This window comes from Fringilla coelebs (genome assembly GCF_963513975.1).
Source record: "Fringilla coelebs genome assembly, chromosome: 2".
Lineage (NCBI taxonomy): Eukaryota > Metazoa > Chordata > Aves > Passeriformes > Fringillidae > Fringilla > Fringilla coelebs.
In genome coordinates, this window is record NC_140029.1 from 87,360,678 (window position 1) to 87,380,884 (window position 20,207).

The window sequence follows — 20,207 nt, forward strand, 5'->3', positions numbered from 1 at the left end:
TGGAAGGAGGCCAGTAAGAATGGAAAAAAGGATCCTATTATATTTAGCAACCAGGATCCAAGCCTCATTTTTCCCCCAATTACTTTCTACTTGTCTTTCCAATTTAGGCTCATAAATTGCCAGCTGCCAGCAGGGCACAAAGGTGATTTCAGTTTGTTATCCATGGCACAGTAGCAACAGAGACCAACTTTTTTCTGCATCCACATATTAAGGGAGATTTTTAAGGGTTTTAGTGCTTCAGCTGTAGGAGGAATGAGATGCATGTTTTTGGCAGGTGGAGGCAGCACATCATTAGAAGGAAAAAACAGTTCCTGTTTGACAACTGATCTAGTATTTTTTGCCACCTCATCAATTAAGTGAAATATATTAATGGCCTTTACAGGCATATATTGTCTTGCTTATGTTCAAATCTCTCAGGCTAGAGTGCTATTAGTCCTAATTTTCAAGGTGTAAACAGTCCAGCTGTCTGGTTGTTTTAAAGCCAGTATCATTGGCACAGAAAACAGCTGTGCCTCTCCCCTCTTTTCCATCTGGCACACAAATTTATTTTCTGATCTGAATTTAATTGGGGAACTCAATAGGTTGAAACTCTCCCCAGAATTAATTTTAAATCAGATTAGTTCTTCATCCCTGTTTACCACATGCATACAAGGAAAGGGGCAGGGAAAGAATGGCTGCCAGTGTAAAGTGATCCACAGACATACAGAGCCCTGGAAGTAGAAGTAGTTACTCTGGAAGTTAAACTTTCAACTCAAGTCTTACAAGTAGCCTCCTCCTAATATGATGAGGCCTAGGAAGCTGTCATATACAAAGCAACATGTTCCATCCTGATTTGCCTGCTTGCTTCACGCCATATCTGAATACTTGGAGTGATCAAAAACCTCGTTCAGCTAGTGGGCCAAGTTATGTGAATAGGGAGGTAGTTCTGAAAACCTGTTTTATTTGTGTAGTCATCTGATGTGACAGTTTGAGGCAAATTTTAGCAAACAAATAATTAAAAGGTTAATGGAAAATTAGATTAAATAGCTGTTTCTTCCACGTTAGGAAGTGTGATGTAAAAAAATAGGCATTCTAGAATGTTCTTGTGATGTCCCATGAGAAACCAAGCCAGCTGGAGGAACAGATCAGTAGGAGAGTTGCAAATAGGGTAAGGTAGTGACTAGTGAAAAATTACTAAAGGAGATTATGAAAAAGCCTGAATTTTCTTGGAATGAGTAGTGGGACTGTTTTGTTTGGTTGGTTTCTTTTTTAACAACCTCTAACAGGAAAAAGAAGAGTGTAATGCTGGTATTTGTGATGATACAAAGTTCAGAGTTATTACTGAGTACTGGGGGGAAATGAAAAGCTAACTAGGATACCCAGAGGATGAGGACTGATTCAAAATGGAAGAGATGCACTGATGGACAAATACAAACTATTCTTGTTCTTAACTGTTCACAGATCACCAAAGGAGGGGAGTTTACAGCATAACAACATGACGAGGGGATTTTTTTTTTTTTTTATTGCTTTTGATAGATGTAAAATACAAGTATTGGATTTACTTCTTCAGGTGACTTTGAGTAAGAGGAAGAAAGTAAGCATGGCAGAAAAAGGCATTTCATTTGCCTTAATAAAAAAATTAATAGATTTTTTTCTCTAGGCGTGTTTTAAATATACAAGTGCAAAGAAGAAGGTGAAATCAAGATGAAATGTGTAGATGTAAGGGAGCCTGAAACTGTATGAAGAATATATTATGTCCAGGCACAACCTCTTCAGACTTGCAGGATTCACCATTTTGAGGAATTTCTGTGGACCCACTGGAGGTCTTACAGCTCTCCAGAGTCCCTCCTGCTGCTAAGGCAATAGTTAATTGTAGGCTTGTGGCTAAGATATTGTGCCTTTTGTTGGTATGTGTTCTTGCTTACTTTACATTCAGGTTCTGCAGTATTCTGTTCAAAATGACCTTTTCAGGCATGTCTTCACCACAGAGCTTTTTCTGCTCTGTCATTGTCCTGGTGATGAGCATGTATAAAACTAATTTGAATGACATTTCACTCTTACACAGTACATTTGGGGATGTCATCCCAAGCAAGTACAACTTTCATTCTGGCTGGTGCTTCTACCTGCACCTGCTTAGGGAATGAGGGAGGATATTCTGACTCTCCAAAGGTTCAGCTCTACAAGTCATTGGAGGGGAAGCTTGACTTTTTGTGTCAGACAGTGTCCCAGAAGCTCTACAGCAGCAGTGACTCGTGTCATTTTGCTATCACATACATGCATCTAAACAGGACCAAACCCAGTGAATCTGGGTTAGTTCATATCAGCTGTGACCGTTCACAGCTGTCAAGGCAGCCTGTGGTACTACGCAGCTGTAACTGTGTCCAGTTACTTGGTGTTCCAGTGTCGTGTTGGGGTTGTCCTTCCTTTTTCTCTCAGCGCAGATTTCTTCTCCAGAAATCTAAACCCATGTAGAGCTCAGTTTACTTTGTTGCAAATTGCAAATACGCTTCCACATTCAAGTATTTATGTAACTATCTTTTGATAGCTGGAGTATTAGATAAACTGGTTGCCAAAAACCCAAAATCTCTCAGTACAGTGCCCAACGTGTATACTAATATTTGAGGCTGATAATTTGACTTTATTAACCAAGGATGGGTAGAAAGCCAGGAGCAGAGGAAACAGAGAAGTGGAAATACCAGGCTGTTGCTGCTTTCTGTACTAGAAGGTAGATGAAGAACCAGTTTTGTATGCTCGCCCCCTCAGTGTGGAGTACCAACCTTGCTTCTAACTTACATAAGTGAATTTATGTGTGATTTGCTTAATTGCCTCTACATAAAAAATGCCAGACATTGAGCCCTGAAGTGCTTACTTCCCGTTTGTGAATTAGGAAGTTATTCATATTTCACCTTGTTATGAAGTAATCCACTGTGTTTTCATCAGACTTCGGGTTTTTCCCTCAATTGTAAAGATACCTTCAAAGCTGAAATATGCAGAGCTTTATTTGCATCTGAAACAGCAAAGAGGGAACTGTCTAGTGGTAACAGAAGATTGAGATTCTGATCTTTCCTTTTGTTTCAATTGCAGTAAAATGATGTTCTTTGGCTTACAGTTTAATGGCAGTGTGAGACAAAATAGCAGAAAATTTGCTTGGGTTGTCATCTGTCATTTAAATGATGTCTTCGTTACAGAAAAGGAGGACAAAAGAAGTTAAAGGAATGGAAAAATTTGAGCTAACTTGAATAAGGCAGATTTTTCTTTCTTTATATGATATTTTACTTTGTCCTCTGGGTAATACCTAACAAAGTTTTATCATGATAAAAATAGAAAAAGCCGTGGATGGTAAAAGAGATAAAGTAAGAACTGCTGCCTGACATCTGAACTAAGTTGTGCAGTTTGGTGTGTAGCCCTCTAGTTAGAATCAGCTGGGGGAGGCGAGCAGCTACATTTTCTGTATATCACAGCAGCACCTCCTGGGTGCTCACCTTCAGCGAGGAGGATTGGAGCATGCAGAGCAGAACAGTTTGTTGTTCCAGTCTTTCACAGGCTTTTAAACACAAATGTGTTTTACTGCTAACAACCTGTTTAGGTGGGGAAGCGGAAAAGGCAAGAAATTGAAGTGTCAACGATGGGCATATTTTTCTTCAGTCACTACAAAGTTCTCTTTCTTTTTTTTTTTTCCCTTCCTTCTTCCAATTATACTGTCCTCTTCTGCAAGCCATTAGCTCACTAGGAAATATCAAGCCAGAAACTCTGCAAAGAAAGCTTTTCTTAGCTTTTACTCTTTCCTGCTTTTAGCAACTGCTGAAAAAGGTACCATTTCACCCGGGCTTTGGGCTGCCTGTAAGATCTGTTTCTCTAGGCATAGTCTGACACTATTGAACTCCCTGTGCAAAGAATCCAAAAGCAATTTGGGTACAAGCATAAGGGTGGTCACAACCCCTAATGTGTATGACAGAAAATGCTCTTAATGGATAGGTTTTTCCCATATTTCTACTGCAAAGGAGTATTTTAGTGATGGAAATTTTAAAAAGGAGAAGATCAGCAAATCAAACTGTAATTTGGATTCTGGAGGAGCCTTTCTCTGAGTATCTTCCTCTGTACCATCCCTCTCTTACAATAAATTGCTAGATTTGATTAGAAAAAATAAAAAGGGCTGTTTTAAATTAAACCAATAATATATTTATGGGGTGGGATCTTTTTAGGCAAAATGTCAGTAATGAAGAATTGTACTAGCAGGCAGCACCTAGCACACCTGAGTTTCCCTTCCTACATCACTGCCCTTCCTACCCTTAGCTTGGGACTCAGGCTGTGTCTAGCAGGTTGTGTTGGTTTTCTTTTTTTACTGGTTTATGTGCTGTACCCCAACAAGAGGACTGGAATTAACTAACAGCTTTGTATAAATTACAAGCCAGAACCAATTAGCCTTTCAAATAGTTTTGCTTTGTTTAGCTCTACAGAGCAGAACACATAGTAGTAGCAGTTGATTTACTGAAGTTCTTTAATCTTGTTCTGAATGCAAATGAAGAGCCGCTGTGCTGACTGACTTTGAATAGTCAGTATTGGGACTTACTTTTACCTGTTGTCAAACATAAGGGCTCCGTTGTCTGTCTTGTTCTGTATACGTGCAATGATAATACAGTGCACTACTAACCTTATCCTTAAATCTGAAAGGAGTTGGCAAATTTGCCTTTATGGACTTTTGGAAGGAAGGTTTCACTTTGCATTATTACAGTAACCTGTTTTATGTGAGATGCCTAGACATGCTTACAGGATAGTAGGATCCGAATGCCCCAGTTACAGCAGAGTGAGAGGCAGTCCCTGTCTCAGAGACAGTGGAAAAGAAGGAGGGGTGTGAGGAGGTCACTAGAACATAGTAAGGACACCGTTTTGATTACACACTTCTTTCTGTGAGGTTTAGTGGCTTTTAAAAAAAGACAGCAAAGGTTTATAATTTTTCTGTTTCATGTTAAACAAAGGCAAAATTAGATAGTAGCTAACTAGAAGCAGGATGAGAAAGTTAAGTCAGTGAACAAGGAAGAAAAAAATACTGGGAGGCCTGTGGGCCACTGGAGAGAGGCAAAAAGAGCAAGGCACAGCTGCTTGGAACAAACTGCCTTTTGGCAGGAGGAAACCAGTGTTCAGAATAAAAGATAAAGAAAGTAATTGAATGTCACCAATGTCTAAAAATCCTCCCTGCTGCAGTGACTTCTGCACCACTCTCAGGCATGACTGGCCACATTTTTTCTTTTCTTTAATCTGTACGTCTTGGGGGTGGTGTTACATGGATTTTAAGTTTGTGAATAAAAGAGAGTGATTTAAAGATCACGAGGCAAAAAATAAGTTATTACTTTGACTTTTTATAAGTCAGGTGATTGCATTCAAATTCGTCAAGCCTTCAGTGAGTCAGATTTTGCTCATGGATCTTTTCAGACTGTGCAGTCTTCCCACTATATAATTAGATTGAATCCAAACAATCTGCAAAAGTTGTTTGAAATGCTTCCTGGAAAGTTTTTCCCCATAGTGATGCTCAGTGTGGGAATAGCACATAGTCTATTCAGGTGTTTGCTTTCAGGAAAACATATTAATCAAGTATCAATGAAAGAAATACAGCTTTCAAAAAGAGCTTTAGCTGATGCTTGCACAATCCTGGGCTAAAATGCACAGAGAGAGAAGAGATAATAGGGGTTAGTTACCGGTTTTGATTTTAGGATGCTTGCTGAGTGCCATCTAGTGTTTGCTTTCCAATTCAGAACAGTGGAACATTGGTTTTACACAACTGACTTTTCCTGTAGTTGTGTAAAGGACATGCTTTATAATCATACTTTAATTTGAAACTTTAACAAAAGGCTTTCTGGAGATGAAGTTAGAAGGAATTTTCCTGAGATGTAAAAATAAACAAATAGCGGCTTCAAAAGATTTTTACTCCTGTACTATTTTATAAGGTCTCTTGAATCCAACTGCTAAATTTTATCTCTTTTTTTTATTTTCAGATCATGTATGGAACACTAGTTTCCATCATAGTTCTAAGATCTGTGTATATAGTGTTATGGTAAGTAATCATTTAATTCAGCATTGTAAGCTACAACGTAGTATTTGCAGCTTTTTTTCTTGTCAGCTTACCATGAGAAATTGGCAATGGGAGAATTTCTTTAACTAGGTACATAATGTTAGCTCCTGGGCTCCCCTGGGTTGAAAGGGTTTGGCTCATCACCTTGCACTTTTTTGAAGCCACTGGGATAACATTAAGCTAAACTGAGATTTCTACATTTATGATCAGTGTTTGCTGTCAGGTGTTCTGCTGTTGGCTTCAGCTGTTAGACTAGGATTTAAACAGAAATGGAGTTGGTCTTCTTATTGCTGGGTAGTGTGAAATCTGTTGCTAGTGTCCAAACTCTAATGATAATACTGGGAGAGTGCTATGAGTAGGACTGCAGAGTGGAACCATCACTTAGTAATTTCCTTTCCTCTTCCCTGCTCAAGTATTTAAAAAATAATGACACATGATAGTTTTTCTTACAGTTTTGATTGGATAAAATCAGGCATAATGCAAAGGAAATTTAAATTAAAACTGTAACAAGAGGTATTAAAAGTGCTAGGAGACACTGAGAAGTAATAGAATCATTGGAGCACAGACTCTAAAAAAGGTCTGTAAAAAGGGAGGTGAATGGAAGGAAAAGGGAGGAAAATGGAATTTAATCAGCATTGAAGTAAACACATACCTTTAGCTCTCACGGGTTCAGTTGGTTACCCATTTCTGCCTATCTCCTGTGAATATTTGGTGTTCTCATGCATTTGGGGATTGCTTCTGAAAATTACTCATTTCTGTCGTCATTTTAAATGTGCTTTTTGTTAAGCTTTGTTTCGAGTTCCACATGTGTCTGTTCAGGAACACAAGGAAGAATTTAACAAAATGTGAATTTGAAGTACTATAGAATCCTCAAATATTCTAAGTTGGAAGAGACCCACAAGGATCAAGTACATTCATTGAATTACCTTCCAATGGCCATTTCAGTTCATGTGGTTTGGCTTTCCCTGAGAAATTCCCACAGACCAAGTGCAAATGAGCAGACTTTTTTATTAAGCAAGAAGAACTTAAAACTGATAATGTGTTGCAGCTTCAGAAGCAATCATCAATTTAAAGGCACTTTTTAAACCTATGGAATGGAAATTTTAATCCTCACTTAGAGATCATAAGTGATACTATGTTAATTCACCTCCAAGGGGAACTAAATTGAATCAAATTGAAGTCATTTTAATTTTGTTCTTATTCAAGGATTTAAGACGGTTTTAGTCTTTTAGATTAAATTTCTTTCTGTCTGTATAGACAAACTCTTTGGCCTGCTATTTTTCTACTTCTGCAGATTCCACACAGTTATGCATTCTCATTATTTCTGAAACATTCCATAGTCTTTTCTCTTGATCAATAACATCACCACTTTCCTTCCTAAGGTATCATTGATTGTTTTGCTCCAGCAAAGTCTGTCTCTGAAGTCCTACCTACTTTTCACTTCACTTCTAGGGCCTTGGAGTGTGTAGTCTTAATTAGCTTGATCACTTCATTGAATCAGTGCCCTACAAAGACTTATATCCCTTGTTGGTGTTACTATGCAAACTGGGTAGAAAGTTGGGATGGGAAGAGAAGTAGGTTTAAACTACTTCTAAATTTTAACTAAACTACTACTAATTTTAAATTAGTTCTGCTAGAGAAGCTCTTCCAACCTGAAGGTACCCTTTCTTTTCTCTAAAATTCATCCCCAAGCACACTTTTGGATTTACTTTCTCTGCATGGCTAGAACATATACCTGTATTTCCATCAGTACTGCTAGCACTTGGCCAAGCCTTTTCCAGCTTACATACTGACCCTGATTTCTGCTTGTTTTCTGTTACCTCACTTTCTATCACTCATATTTCTTAGTGTGGGCCTTGAAGTCACTCTGAGATTAGAGTGAAAATCCCAAAGAACAGCATGTTATTCCTTCCAGACTACTACCTCTTCCTATCCTCACCAGTTCTTCTTCCTACCTCTTCCCCCTACACTTTTTGTTTCTTTCTTAGATCAGTTTCCTCCCAAGATTACAACTGGGTAAATGTTATTCTCTATTCACAAAGCATGTTCCCTGTTAATAAGTGATGCCAGTTGATTCCTTCACAAAACACCACTGCTTATTCCTCAATAATTTCAGCTAGAATTACCTACTTACCAGCATGTCTAATATACCATTTAGTACTCTGTCATGTCATGGTCTTGCTTCTGTCTCTGGAGCACAAAGGGGGTAATATCACAGTGCAGTCTTTGCCATGTACTGCATGGTGCTCCACACATTTTTTAGACGAAACAAATAATAATTTTTCTAGTTTATATTGGCAGTCAATTTGTAAATATGTACAGCTTGTATCTGGAGCTTTCTCCACAGGGCAAGCTACCTGTTGTATTTTGCACATTTCAGTTCCCAGTGCTCACAGCTCTGAAATGTGCTGTAACACACACAGTGGAGGAAAAGGCAGCTCAAGAATGTGTTTTAACCTAGAATGCCAACTGTGCATTCATAATGCTTAAAAATAACTTGAACAGTCTTTCATGGCAGCCTTTCAAGGTTGGATTTGGTTTTGCTTTTGGACTTGTTTTATTAGTGGGAAAGGAGCCTTCCATCTAGGAAGTTTTCAATTTCATGGTCCAACCTGATTGTCGATAGGGGAAGTAAATTTATTAATGATGCACTTTCTTGCATCTGATTCTTCAGTGTGTTTTCCATATCTTGAAGAAATTTTTTTTCTGCCAAAATTAAATTGACATTTTTCTATTCCCAGTAGTGTTCAACTCAAAGATGAACATAAAAGTACTGGGGTTTAATACCATTCATTTGGTTAGTTGTTGGTCATGGTGGTCTACCTTGACAAAAGAGTAATTTTGAAAGACTATATTTATAAAAATTCCCTAGTATAGAGATATCATCTCTTGGCAGAGACCCTGTTCTTTTGGGAAAGAGAGTCCTACTTGGTAACAAAGATCTTTTTTCATTTTCTTTTATTTAATGAAAGAATATACACAGGACTGAAGAATTAGTGCCTTTTAGCCAACTTTAGTTTTCCTACTTTTTGGTTTCATTTGGAGAGTGCAGTATTTAGGAAAACATTTATAATTATAGAAGTAAAAGTATGGTCTCAGAGAATATGAGATCAGAAGAGAGAAGAAGTAAAATACAGTATTTAAACAGATGAAATTTGAAGTTGGTATTTTTTTCTTTTGAGGGAAAAACCAAATTGATAAAGAATTTTATTTACATATAACAGCATTTCTGTATTTACACGTATTTAGAGTAGTATGTATTAGTATATTAATGTATCTTTAAGCATTCTGAACTAAACTTTGCATTATTTCTCTCTCTAGGGTATACCCATGGCTTAGAGGTTTAGGATACACATCTTTAACTGTATTTTTAATGGGATTTTTTCTCTGGAATGTGGACAACATTTTCTGTGATAAATTGAGGTGAGTTTTTTCATTTGTCTGGATAGCTCTTAATAGCCCTTAAGCGTAAAGATTGGATTATTTCTGAGGTGCATATTCAAGTCCATCTCATTGTATATATGGTATGCTGCCTACAAAACATCCATGAGATTTTATGCAGATTGTTCATGACTAGAGTCAGCTCTCAACAGAGGTTTTTAAAAATTTTTTAACCATTTATATATTTTTTTAAATTTCTCTTTAACTTCAAATTAAACTGAGAGAAATAATGTCACTGAAGTAATTTTGAGGATCTATGGATGACTAAAGCCTGCTATTCAGACTTGATTTCATCTGAATGTGTTTTTATCCTGCTCATTTGTGGTTTTTTTCTGCTCTTCCGTTTCCTATGAAAATATCAAAAACAGTAGTTCTGCATGTTAAAGAAGACATGCAGAACTACTTCTACTACTACTGCTACTACTGTTCAAGAAATACCTATTTCAATATCCATGTCACCAATAAACAGCACTTAGTTGCAATTCATGTATTGTTCAATAAGCTGGAGGAGATGGAAAGATTAATTCCAGCATCCAGAAAAATACATTTTTGACAATTTGAAACACTGTTATGCCACAGAATCTGTGTTGTACAGAATTGTCCTAGTAGGCTGATTTGTCAGAGCCAAATAACAGTGTGCTGTAAAGAAGTCTAAAGTTTTCCATCCCTTCTGGCTCTTCAATCCCTGTGCTAGGTTAAGCCAACTGAAAGTTAATTCCAACAGAGTATTCTTGAAACTTTTTAAAAATTAATATAATACATGATCCTCATCCCTAGGAGCACTTTATACAGATGGGATAGAGTAGCTATTTGGCAGCACAAGTGGCCTGGATTTACAGTTACTTTGCAGATATTGGCACCAGGGTTTATTTTTGCAGCTGCCTCACATCACTGGTGAGATCACCCCCAATTCACCAAACCTGCTGAGCTGCTGTGGGTCCATGGGGCTTTTGAACTGGTTCCTAGGCTCAAAAATGACACCAGCTGCTGAGGCACTTTTTTCCATCCTCATTTCATAAGGGGAAAAAATGTTAGTATCTTTCCTGTAATACTTGTGTGGTTATGGTGCCTGAAAAAAAATATGCTTGTTTACTAGCTTTCATCAGACATCTGTAGAGCCTTGGATTTCTCCAGGAGGCATTATAATTTGAACCTTTGGAGAAAATATATTTAAATCCCTTGAAAATCTTTATTCTCTGAATGTCTAACTTGTGAATCATCCACCTACCTGCTCTGTTTGGTTTTAAAGTTCAAAACTGCGTTTTGATTCAGGGTTTTTTGTTCCATATTTTCAGTAAATCTGCAGCTTATTTAAAAAAAATCAAAATAGCAAAAAATCTATAGAACTCAGTTTCTGTCGTGGGAACCACACACTTTTGAATTTGAGCATTGAAATTTCCTGCCATCCAAAGGCTCAAAGGTTGTACCAGGCTGCCATGCTGCATGTTCCACTGTGTCATTGCTGGGCTGACTCAGCTGAAGCTTTGTGCTAATATTTGTGACTGAGCAGCTCTGGACACAGCACTGTAATATCAAGCAGTAAGGACATATTCCAGGAGCTGCAGATTTTTCCTCCTTAACACATGCAATTGTTGTTTTCCATTTTTTACTTTGACAATGAAATTAAAGTGGAAAAAAAAGCCCAGAAAATGCAAACAGTTCCTCCACCATCAACCAAAATAGGCAAACCATCAACCAAAATAGGCATTACCTGCAGAAGCCTAGTGAGCAGGAGAAATAAGAGTAATGTAGTTCCTTCTCTTTATTTCTTTATCTCCATCCCTTAGCCCCTTCCCAAGTTGCTCACAACCCATAACTACAAAATACAAAGCATGTTGTTGGAGTATTTCAGACCCTCTCCTTTAATTGCTTCCTCACTAAACACCCATTTTGTCCCTGTTTAGAGTCCAACAGAGAAAGGCAAGTTGAGCTTCCCTGGGCCTGCAGAATAGGTGGTGTGATTGCCAGATTTAAAGTGATGATGTCTGATAAATCTCATTTCCTCTCTTGGACCTTAAATTCAACATTTCATCCTATTGACTATAGTTCACGGGGTTTTGTGGAGGAGAATGGTAGAATTCATTTGGGACTGTGGGGTGCCATAAGTATATTCCCTGAAATTTGAGTCCAGAAGTAATTGGTCACTCATCATATGAAGAAATGTCTGTTTTCTTTAAATGTGTAAGAAAGTCAGTTTGCCAATATTTCTTTGTACTGGCAGTGTAAGCTATAACTGCTGTTCCTCACCTGCTGAAAGCCTGACTCCATGAAGCCTCACCTGTCCAGCACATGCCTGAGATATGGAAACAATAATGTGTGATCTGATAATCCTGCACTGTGATTTGAGATTGCTTAGCTGGGAAAAACTATTCCAATGCATGGTATTTCTTTCTTTCAGAGCATTACGAGAGAAGATGCCTCCTGTGGTGGGAGCTGTGACACAATTTCATGCATGGTGGCATATTCTCACAGGCCTGGGTTCTTACCTTCATATCCTGCTAAGGTAGGAAATGTTTTCTAAACTGGAAGTTCACAGAGATTTTACGAGTTTTCTCAGGTTCAGATGTACTTCAGAATGTTGTACCATCCAGAAGAGCAGGAAAATGCATTACTGAACCGGTGTACGGTGTTCTTTCCTCTTTGTAACTGATCTAAAAACTCTCTTAAAACTAATGTATATTTTTCAAAATGTAATCACTAGTCTTTAAATAGTCCTTCAAGAAAGTTTAATTCAGAAATGGGAACCCTGTGGCAGTTAAACCAAAACTATTTGGTAGTATATTAATTTCAGAATGTAAGCCATTAATACTTGTCTGTTCTTGAGCAGCAATCCTGAAGTGCTTAAACACGTTGAAATTTAGGAGCTTAACAAATCTTTTGATAGGCACCGTCACTCCTGAAAACCAGCAGGCATCCTGCTGTAGTGCAGAAGGATGATGGCTGAAATAGTTGTAGAGGAGCTGTTCCCAGAAGGGCAGGGTATTAGTTTGAGGAAGAGACTTAAACAGGAATGTAAATTAGCAAGTCTGGAGCCAGCGGATTTTTCTCATTTTTGCTCTATACCACCATCTAGTGGAACCAGGGGCAAGAATAGAATGTAAACTGAGATCTGTGAAGAATTTCTGCAGTTTGTTCATCATCTAATGAAATAATATTTTATCACTTAACCTATAGCAAAGAGAATGTCTGTTTTATGTTTGCATCCTATGTAGTTGAGAACTTGATTACATATCAATTTTTCTACATCTAACATGGTGTTCACCTTTTTTGTCAGATGTTAAAATACCTAATAAAAGGAAAATGCAAGGAAAATAATACATTTCCATTAGATGATCTGATAGTTCATCATTGCATTTATGTTTATATATATGCAAACATATTTACCTACACATATGTAAATGTATATATACATAGAAATATGTCAAGGTATATGGAAAACAGTTGCTCCATTTTGGTTTACAGGCTGTCTGCTACGCTAAAGAGCTTGACGTAATATTTTAAAGAAAATTCCTTGCAGAAATCAAGCATAGGCAAGGTTTTTCCAACATGCCACAAAGTGGCATTGCCACTTAAAAAAATGTGAGTTCATTCACAGGAGACAATCTACCGAGAGAAGAAAGCATCTAAGAACAAAAATAAGATACAGAATCAAGCTATTCTGCTTTTTCCCTCCTTTAACATCTGCTGTATTTTGTGGTACACTGATTTAATTTCATCCTTCTAAAATGACAGACTCCAGTCCCCTGGGGGTTTTTTTGTGTTTTTTCTTTACCTCTCAGGGTTTCTTTCTTTCTCCCCACATAAGTGATAGGGTAAATTATTTTGCTGATTAGTCTGCTACAGGGGGATTTACTGGAAGTTAGCATCTCCTATGTAGACTAAATCTAGGCAGAATGGGTAGCTCTGCAATCACGGAACCAATTCTTTTCTAGCTGGAAAATAAAACTGGGATGACGACATCCTTATTTTATAAGCTGTCTTGTACTTGAAATTTTAAGCATGCTTTTTTCCTTCTCCCCAGTTTATATACAAGGACACTTTTCCTGAAACACAGGCCAAAGGTGAAGGTAAGCAAGCAGTATTTTGTGTTTATTAATGTACGTTTGGATATCTTGTGCTTTGAACTGTTGTCGGGGCTCAATCATTATGCCTGTTAGGGTACTGTCTTTGACTTCTGCTTACATCCCAAGAAATGCAGTTGAAATTTTCATAGAATCACAGAATGGTTTGGATTGGATGGGACCTCAATGATTATCTAGTTTCAGCCCCCCTGTTATGGGAAGGGACACCTTCCACTACACTCAAAGCCCCCAGGTTACTCCAGCCTTGCCTTGAACATTTCCAGGGGTGGAACATCCACAGCTTCTCTGGGCAACCTGTGCCAGTGTTTCACCACCCTCAAAGTAAATAATTTCTTCTTAATATCCAATCTGAACTTACTCTCTTTCATTTTAAAGCCATTCCCCTTTCATCCTATCATTAGATTATGTTTAATAGTGTTTGGTTTCTGTTCCAAGAAACATAATGTTCCAAGGAATATTTTCCCTATTCCTATTTTTCTTTTGACAGTTTGTTTTTGGAATATGGCCTGTTCTTCTTGTGGAGCCACCCAAGAACCTTTGACTGAGCCCTGGGCAGCCACACGTGATCACCTGGCCCGGCTGAATAAAGCATTTCAACAGTTACTCTGGCTGAAGTGTCAAAATTCTGGATCAATCCAAGTACATTGCTGTTAAAGGACTTCTCTGTGCTACGAGGCCAGTCGGCTGGAACACAGCGAAGAGCTGGCACACAAGGGAAATAGCACTTAGTACAGCTTTATTCTAAGTTGTTAAAACAAAGATTAAGACACAAGGGTTTTATGTATATATTGTACAGTTGATGATACTGAGGTAATATTTCGTGCTGGTCACAGAAAACTAACCATTTTTGAAGTTGATTGCATACGGTTTTTCATTCAGTTTTTGTTCTTTCTGTGGTCTAAACTAATATTAGTAACTGAATGACAAAACTAGGCCATTGATGGCCAAGCTAAGCATCTGTGTGGCCTATAGTGAGCTGAATGCTTAACGCAAACTACTTTAACCTTGCACTTTTATACAATTAATGAAGTATGTAATGGTTGATTTAGGCCTTTATTCTACCTTGCTTTTCCACAGCCTTCTTTGCAATTTATATTTTAAGCAAAATGGTTGGGATACCTGTGCCATTTAGTTCATTTTTGTACCAAGTTTGTTTTCTCTTTAGTCCAACTGAGAGGTGCATCATGGAGGATGTTCCAACGTGTGACCAGCAGAAGACACTGAAATGGTGAAGCTTTATAGGTGTTCCTGTTTGCATCTGGGAGCTCAATTCCTAATTTTTTTGACCAGCGATTCATTGCAAAAATGTGGAGTGACTGTAGAAACATAAGAAACACTCTTTGTTATTTTTTTGTAATTGGTATTTACATACCTAACTTTTCTATCCCTTTCTTTAACTTCCCATTTCCCATTCATACTACAGATTGACCAACACCTTAGATGTGCTCTAGTTCAGCCTCGAATTCATCTTCTTCTTACTTTACAAGTCTTAAATATTGGGGGAACTTTCAGAAGCATCTTCTTATTCACAAACTTTGAAGGAGGAGTAAAAAACAAGACTGAGGTTGAGGATATCCCCAAATACAAGGGGCAGTGCTTTGCTTGCTTTTAATCTGTCACATGCTTAGTCTGTGAGAAAGCTGACCACCTTTTGAAACCAGACTTAGGGGATTAATGAGGGGGACAAACCCTGTTTTCTGCAATTTTTATCTACCCAGCTGATGAAAGTTAGTAAGTAAATTTAAAGAAAACATTAACACAGTTTTTCAAAATATACCTCATATGAAGGCTGTGATTTTGATGCTCTTAATTTTGGGGCAACAAACAGAGTCTAGCTCTGTGCCTCCTTGCTGCTATTCTATGCAATTTTTGTCTGCTTTTGATGCTCTGAGGGATTTATCCTTCTTGCCATGAAGAAAAAAAGGGAAACACTCAGACTGATCCAAAATCCCATTTTGTATTGATTTACAACGTGCTCACAGCAGCAAAGCATGGTAATATATCTATAAAGCTGTCTCCCAGGTCTCAGAGTCCTGACTATTGAACAATCAGTGCTGGCTAAAATGGTCTCCTCCCTTTTCTCTGTTTGCAGTTTCTCTGCATCTTTCACATCCATCAGTAACTCTTCTACTGTTGTGAACCTCCAGATTAAAATGTGGCTTCTGTTATGTGACAACCCTGGACCCCTGAGATCAAATAACCCCAAGCTGCGTTGGAAAAAGATACTTAACCTTGAGTGAGTTCAGTGAGGTTTAAGCACATGCTGATAGAAGTGCATTTCAACCTGTACACCCTATAAAGACACCTGAAGGGTAATTTTAGGACAGCTTTGATATCAGTAGGCTCCAGTTCCAGGTCAGCATCTGTTCTGGGAAATTTGAGTGCTCTTCAGACTGAAAGAAGTTAGCAGAACCAGCACAGAGGTAGGAAAAAGCTGTTATGGATCAGGTGTCTTTAATTATCCAGAAGGTATATTTTTTATAAAGAGATTTGAGAACTGTTTCAAAAATGTAGCTTGAAAATAAGTGCCTGCCTGTTCACCTCCAGGCTTTCTCAAGCATTTTTCCACACACTGTATCCCTTTTTCTTATTTAGTATGTTTACATGTGTTCATAAGTTAAGGAAGGAGTCTCGTAAGAGAAGCAGTGCAGCAGCAAGACATACCAACCGTCACTTGTGATATCTGCTTGGTATGATACTATTTTTATGGAAATAGAAAAAAACTTTATTTTAGTGGCCTTAGTTTTGTCACTGAAAGATCTGGGGGCTCTGTTTAGTTAATTAATTGCAAGAACCAGAGTGTCTTGAAAAGCCACTTTCTTATTGATCAGGCATCTCTGCAATGGTATATTTTAAAGATATTTGTTGATTCTTCTACACACTTGCAAATAGGAAGTATACGATGGACGGTTCAGATCTTGTTGGATTAAATTGTCGGGATTTTAAAAAAATTGAAAAGCTCATATTTTAATTTTATAGCTCTGTTAGTTTTTCATTTATGTATTGTTTGTTGTTGATGTTTTTTTCTAAAAAAAAAAATGCAAATTGACTTCTTCCTGCATTCCAAATGGGCAAAAACGTGCACACCTCTACCACCCTGCGAGCAGCCTTTCTTTAACAGGTTATATTAGACCCTGAGGAATGTAATTTACCTGTGTATCCTTCTTAGCATAAATAATCTAAAATCATGGGTGCTTTGGTTTGACTGCCTTACTGATCTTGTGAGTGATATAGAAAATGACAAGCCAGTTTTAACTACAAGTCACTAAAATTCGGACTGCCTTTTGTAGTGCCTGGAAAGACTTACATTCTTACTCCTGTAATGTGTTAAATGTCTGTTAATTGCTTTTTATTTATATTGCTTGTATGACAATGTTGATTTTTTTTCTACAGACCTTAGAGCAGTATCACAAACTTTTCCTGCACTACATCTTAGCAAGTCGTGTGATTCTATTTTTTGAGTAAGATTCAGACAGCAGCTACTTTAAAGAGAATTATGGAAGTAGCAGGTGTCATTTGATATGAATTCTACAGGATGTGTTGGACAGACTTGATAACAATGAACTCTTCTATTCCCTAACATCTATGAAGAACCAGGAAATCTACCACCATACAACCATCAATTTGACACAGATGAGCAGTAAGTAGCTCTGCAGTCCATGAGCTGAAAAATTCTTTCTTGGAAATAAGAGGAAAAACTTCAAAATTACTCTCACAGTACAGATCAAACCCATACCTAATTCTGGGAATTTAGATTTTTTGGATACAGCTCAAGATATGCATTCTCAGTGAGGAGGAATCTCATCCATGTTTCAAAGGCAGTGCTGTTGGCTAGCAGTATTAGTTCTTTCCAGACTTCATTGTACTGGTTTTTCTGTTAGCACAGGGCTGCTGTGCTGCCCATGAGTGTTTAAAAACTCCCCCCAGTCAGAGTTGGAATATGCAGTGTTACCACTTGCCAGTCTACCTCTGTCATGTATTGTACCCTACCTGTGCCCTTAATTACATTTGCCTGAATGTGTGCGCATCAGAGCAGCCTGACTTAGACCATGCCGCCCCTGGGAGTGGCTACAGTGTTGTATTGATTCCTGGCTGACTGTTCACTGCCTGTAAACGTCCTCACTTTTTTGGTGTCTGTCACCCACAGCCTGCGCTCAGTCTGCCACTCATCTTTGTGTAAGTCTGGCTGCTTTAGAGAGAGATTCAAGTAGGAGGACTTCGATTCAGACAGGTGTAGTGAAATCTTTTGGGAGAGATATAGTGGAAAATATTGTTCTTTAATTAGTTTTAATTCTCTTTTAATCCTGTTCTGTGCTGTCTTGCTTAGCTAAAGCTGAATTGAATGATTTTAAATGCAGTTGATTGTTTTAGCCAATCGTGGATTTGCTTCTAACACCTCATTTCAAGCAACTGAATGTGTTTTTCATCAAACACTTCCATGTGAATCTCAGCAACAGAAAATCCTCCCAATATTATCAGTGTTTCTCACAGTCACTATCACCTTGTTTAATCTGCATTCAAGAATTTCAATAATACCATTTTTTAAAACCTGTTTCTCTCTGTGGGTATATTACAGCATTTTAATAGCAAGTGGTGAAGCAATTCAGTACAGAGGAGGAGCTGTAATGGAGCAGCAATGCTGTTTTCTTTAGTAGACATCAGAATTCAGGAACACACGTCCATTTTGGGGGAATGTGTGCCCTGTAATTTAGATTAACATATTCAGGTAAAACTTTCAGTTTACTTTAAACCCCATGTGCACTTTATAAGTAGGCAGTGGGTGGGTTTAACTGCAAAGTGCTGTTTGACTGTGAGACTTTACCATGAAGAGGGATAAATGATGGAGTCTTTATTACACATGAGCAGGGCAAAGCCAGAAGGAGATTAAGAAATCTTACATGAAAAGAGAATAACAAAAGATTAAGCACAGAATCCTGTAGTATTACGTCAACCACCCTCCTGGTATCTGCACTTTAGATACTTGAATGTTTTGCTATTTATACATTTAACTTTCCATGTTGACTACTGCTCTCTTCACCACAGAAGTGATGTAGTTTCTGTTGCATTCAGTTCATTGTAGATAACTTAGAGGCAGTTTTATGAGGATGGAACATGACACATGTTTGGAAATGTTTTGAAATGCATGAATGAATGCATTTCTGACCTATCTGGAATGTCTTCTGCCAACTTTGTTTGAGAGTCTGTAACCTAAAGATGGAGAACTTTCTATGTAACTATTAAAATTGGATTTGGGTTTCTTTGTTCAGTTTCTCACACACAACTGCCTACCACTGCCAAGTGCCTGATCTCATTGTTACAAGGCTTTTCTGAGAGCTGGGGCTGTGTTTCCTCCTGAGGTCTCTAAGACAAAGTCTTTGGTAGGTGGGGGTCAATATTTTTTTAAGTCCTGCTTCTGCAGGAATCCCAGTGCTATTTTTAGTGGCTTTCCTGTTAGTTATCCAGTACTTGTCTGCCTCTGACTCAAACTTGAGCCTGGCTACCCACCTTCCTGATGCTGTTGCGTCTTTCCAGGCTCTGAAAGCTGGGTGAGAGATTTAGCTGTACAGGAGGTGTTTATTTCAGGTTGTGTAGTTCAGTGACAGGTAGTGTGAGGGCGCAGCAGTCAAGCAAGCACTTTATGTAAAGCCCCCTTATTGGAGCTCCCAGCCAGATGCCCTAAACATGACTGGGGACAGGGGGATTCATATGTACAGCTTGAGAGACAGGTTTAATGCCTGAACCTCTTACTTTACTGCAGAACTCTCCCAATTTACTTCTTGAAATTTTTTAGGGTTGACTAAGTTCTTCTTAAATCTACAATTACATGCTAAGTTCAGAGTTCATGTGAGACCCTAAAACAGTGCCTGCAATTTTGGGGGTTTTTTATACATATATCACACAAATTGATAAGAGCAGATTGATAAGATTTTTTAAAATGCAAAGATAAAGGGTCTTTTGCTTATTTGTCCACAGGAATAGCTATAAGCACAATCTTAGATTCCTTCTTCTGTCCCCAAAGCTCTGGAACATATATATGTTTCTCCAAAGACAGTGCTGAATAAAATGGCTCATAGCAAGTTATGTACCAAAATGTTTTCCACATTAAAAGCATGGAAGAACTTTGTGTATCCTATTGTTCCCTGGATTTTGGAAGAGAGGGTTTCAAGCAGCATAAGCAGTACTTACTCCTTAGACTGAACAGAAACTAGTTTTTCTCTTGATTTTCCAAATTGATGTTGACTGTGTCATGTTGATTGTTGATCTCAGCGTAATGCATGGATGATGTTACAGTCTGATCAAACATCATCTGTCCACCTGGAGTGGACATGAAATCTCCTGTTCATTACCTGACCAAACTTTTTAACGTTGACACTATGAGTTCTAACATGTGGGTTTCTCTTCCTGAAATTCAGTACATTGTTGCAGATAGATAATAACACTGTGACAGATGAGTAGCAGTTGACTTGTAGAACACAGCTACCCTGAGAAATGCTTGTTGACAACTTTGATACACCCAACTGACACTTCCTACCAAACCAGCTGGTAACCAACATTAGGCTTAAATGTATCAGCATATCTTGTTTTCCAAAGCACAGTAGCTTTGAAATATTTAATATGTTTCATTTGTTATTCATGCT

The 20,207-nt window shown here is 38.0% G+C and overlaps 1 protein-coding gene across 1 annotated transcript in view; it reads left to right on the top strand.

The window, feature by feature from the left end:
- ACER3 (alkaline ceramidase 3) overlaps nt 1-20,207 on the top strand; it is a 55,771-nt gene extending 35,564 nt beyond the window's left edge. Inside the window, exons 7-11 of the mRNA XM_084200902.1 lie at nt 5,970-6,028; nt 9,368-9,469; nt 11,886-11,990; nt 13,509-13,554; nt 14,057-20,207. Coding sequence (XP_084057028.1) covers nt 5,970-6,028; nt 9,368-9,469; nt 11,886-11,990; nt 13,509-13,554; nt 14,057-14,110 — 366 coding nt within the window. The 3' untranslated portion in view covers nt 14,111-20,207. The remainder of the gene's footprint in view (nt 1-5,969; nt 6,029-9,367; nt 9,470-11,885; nt 11,991-13,508; nt 13,555-14,056) is intronic.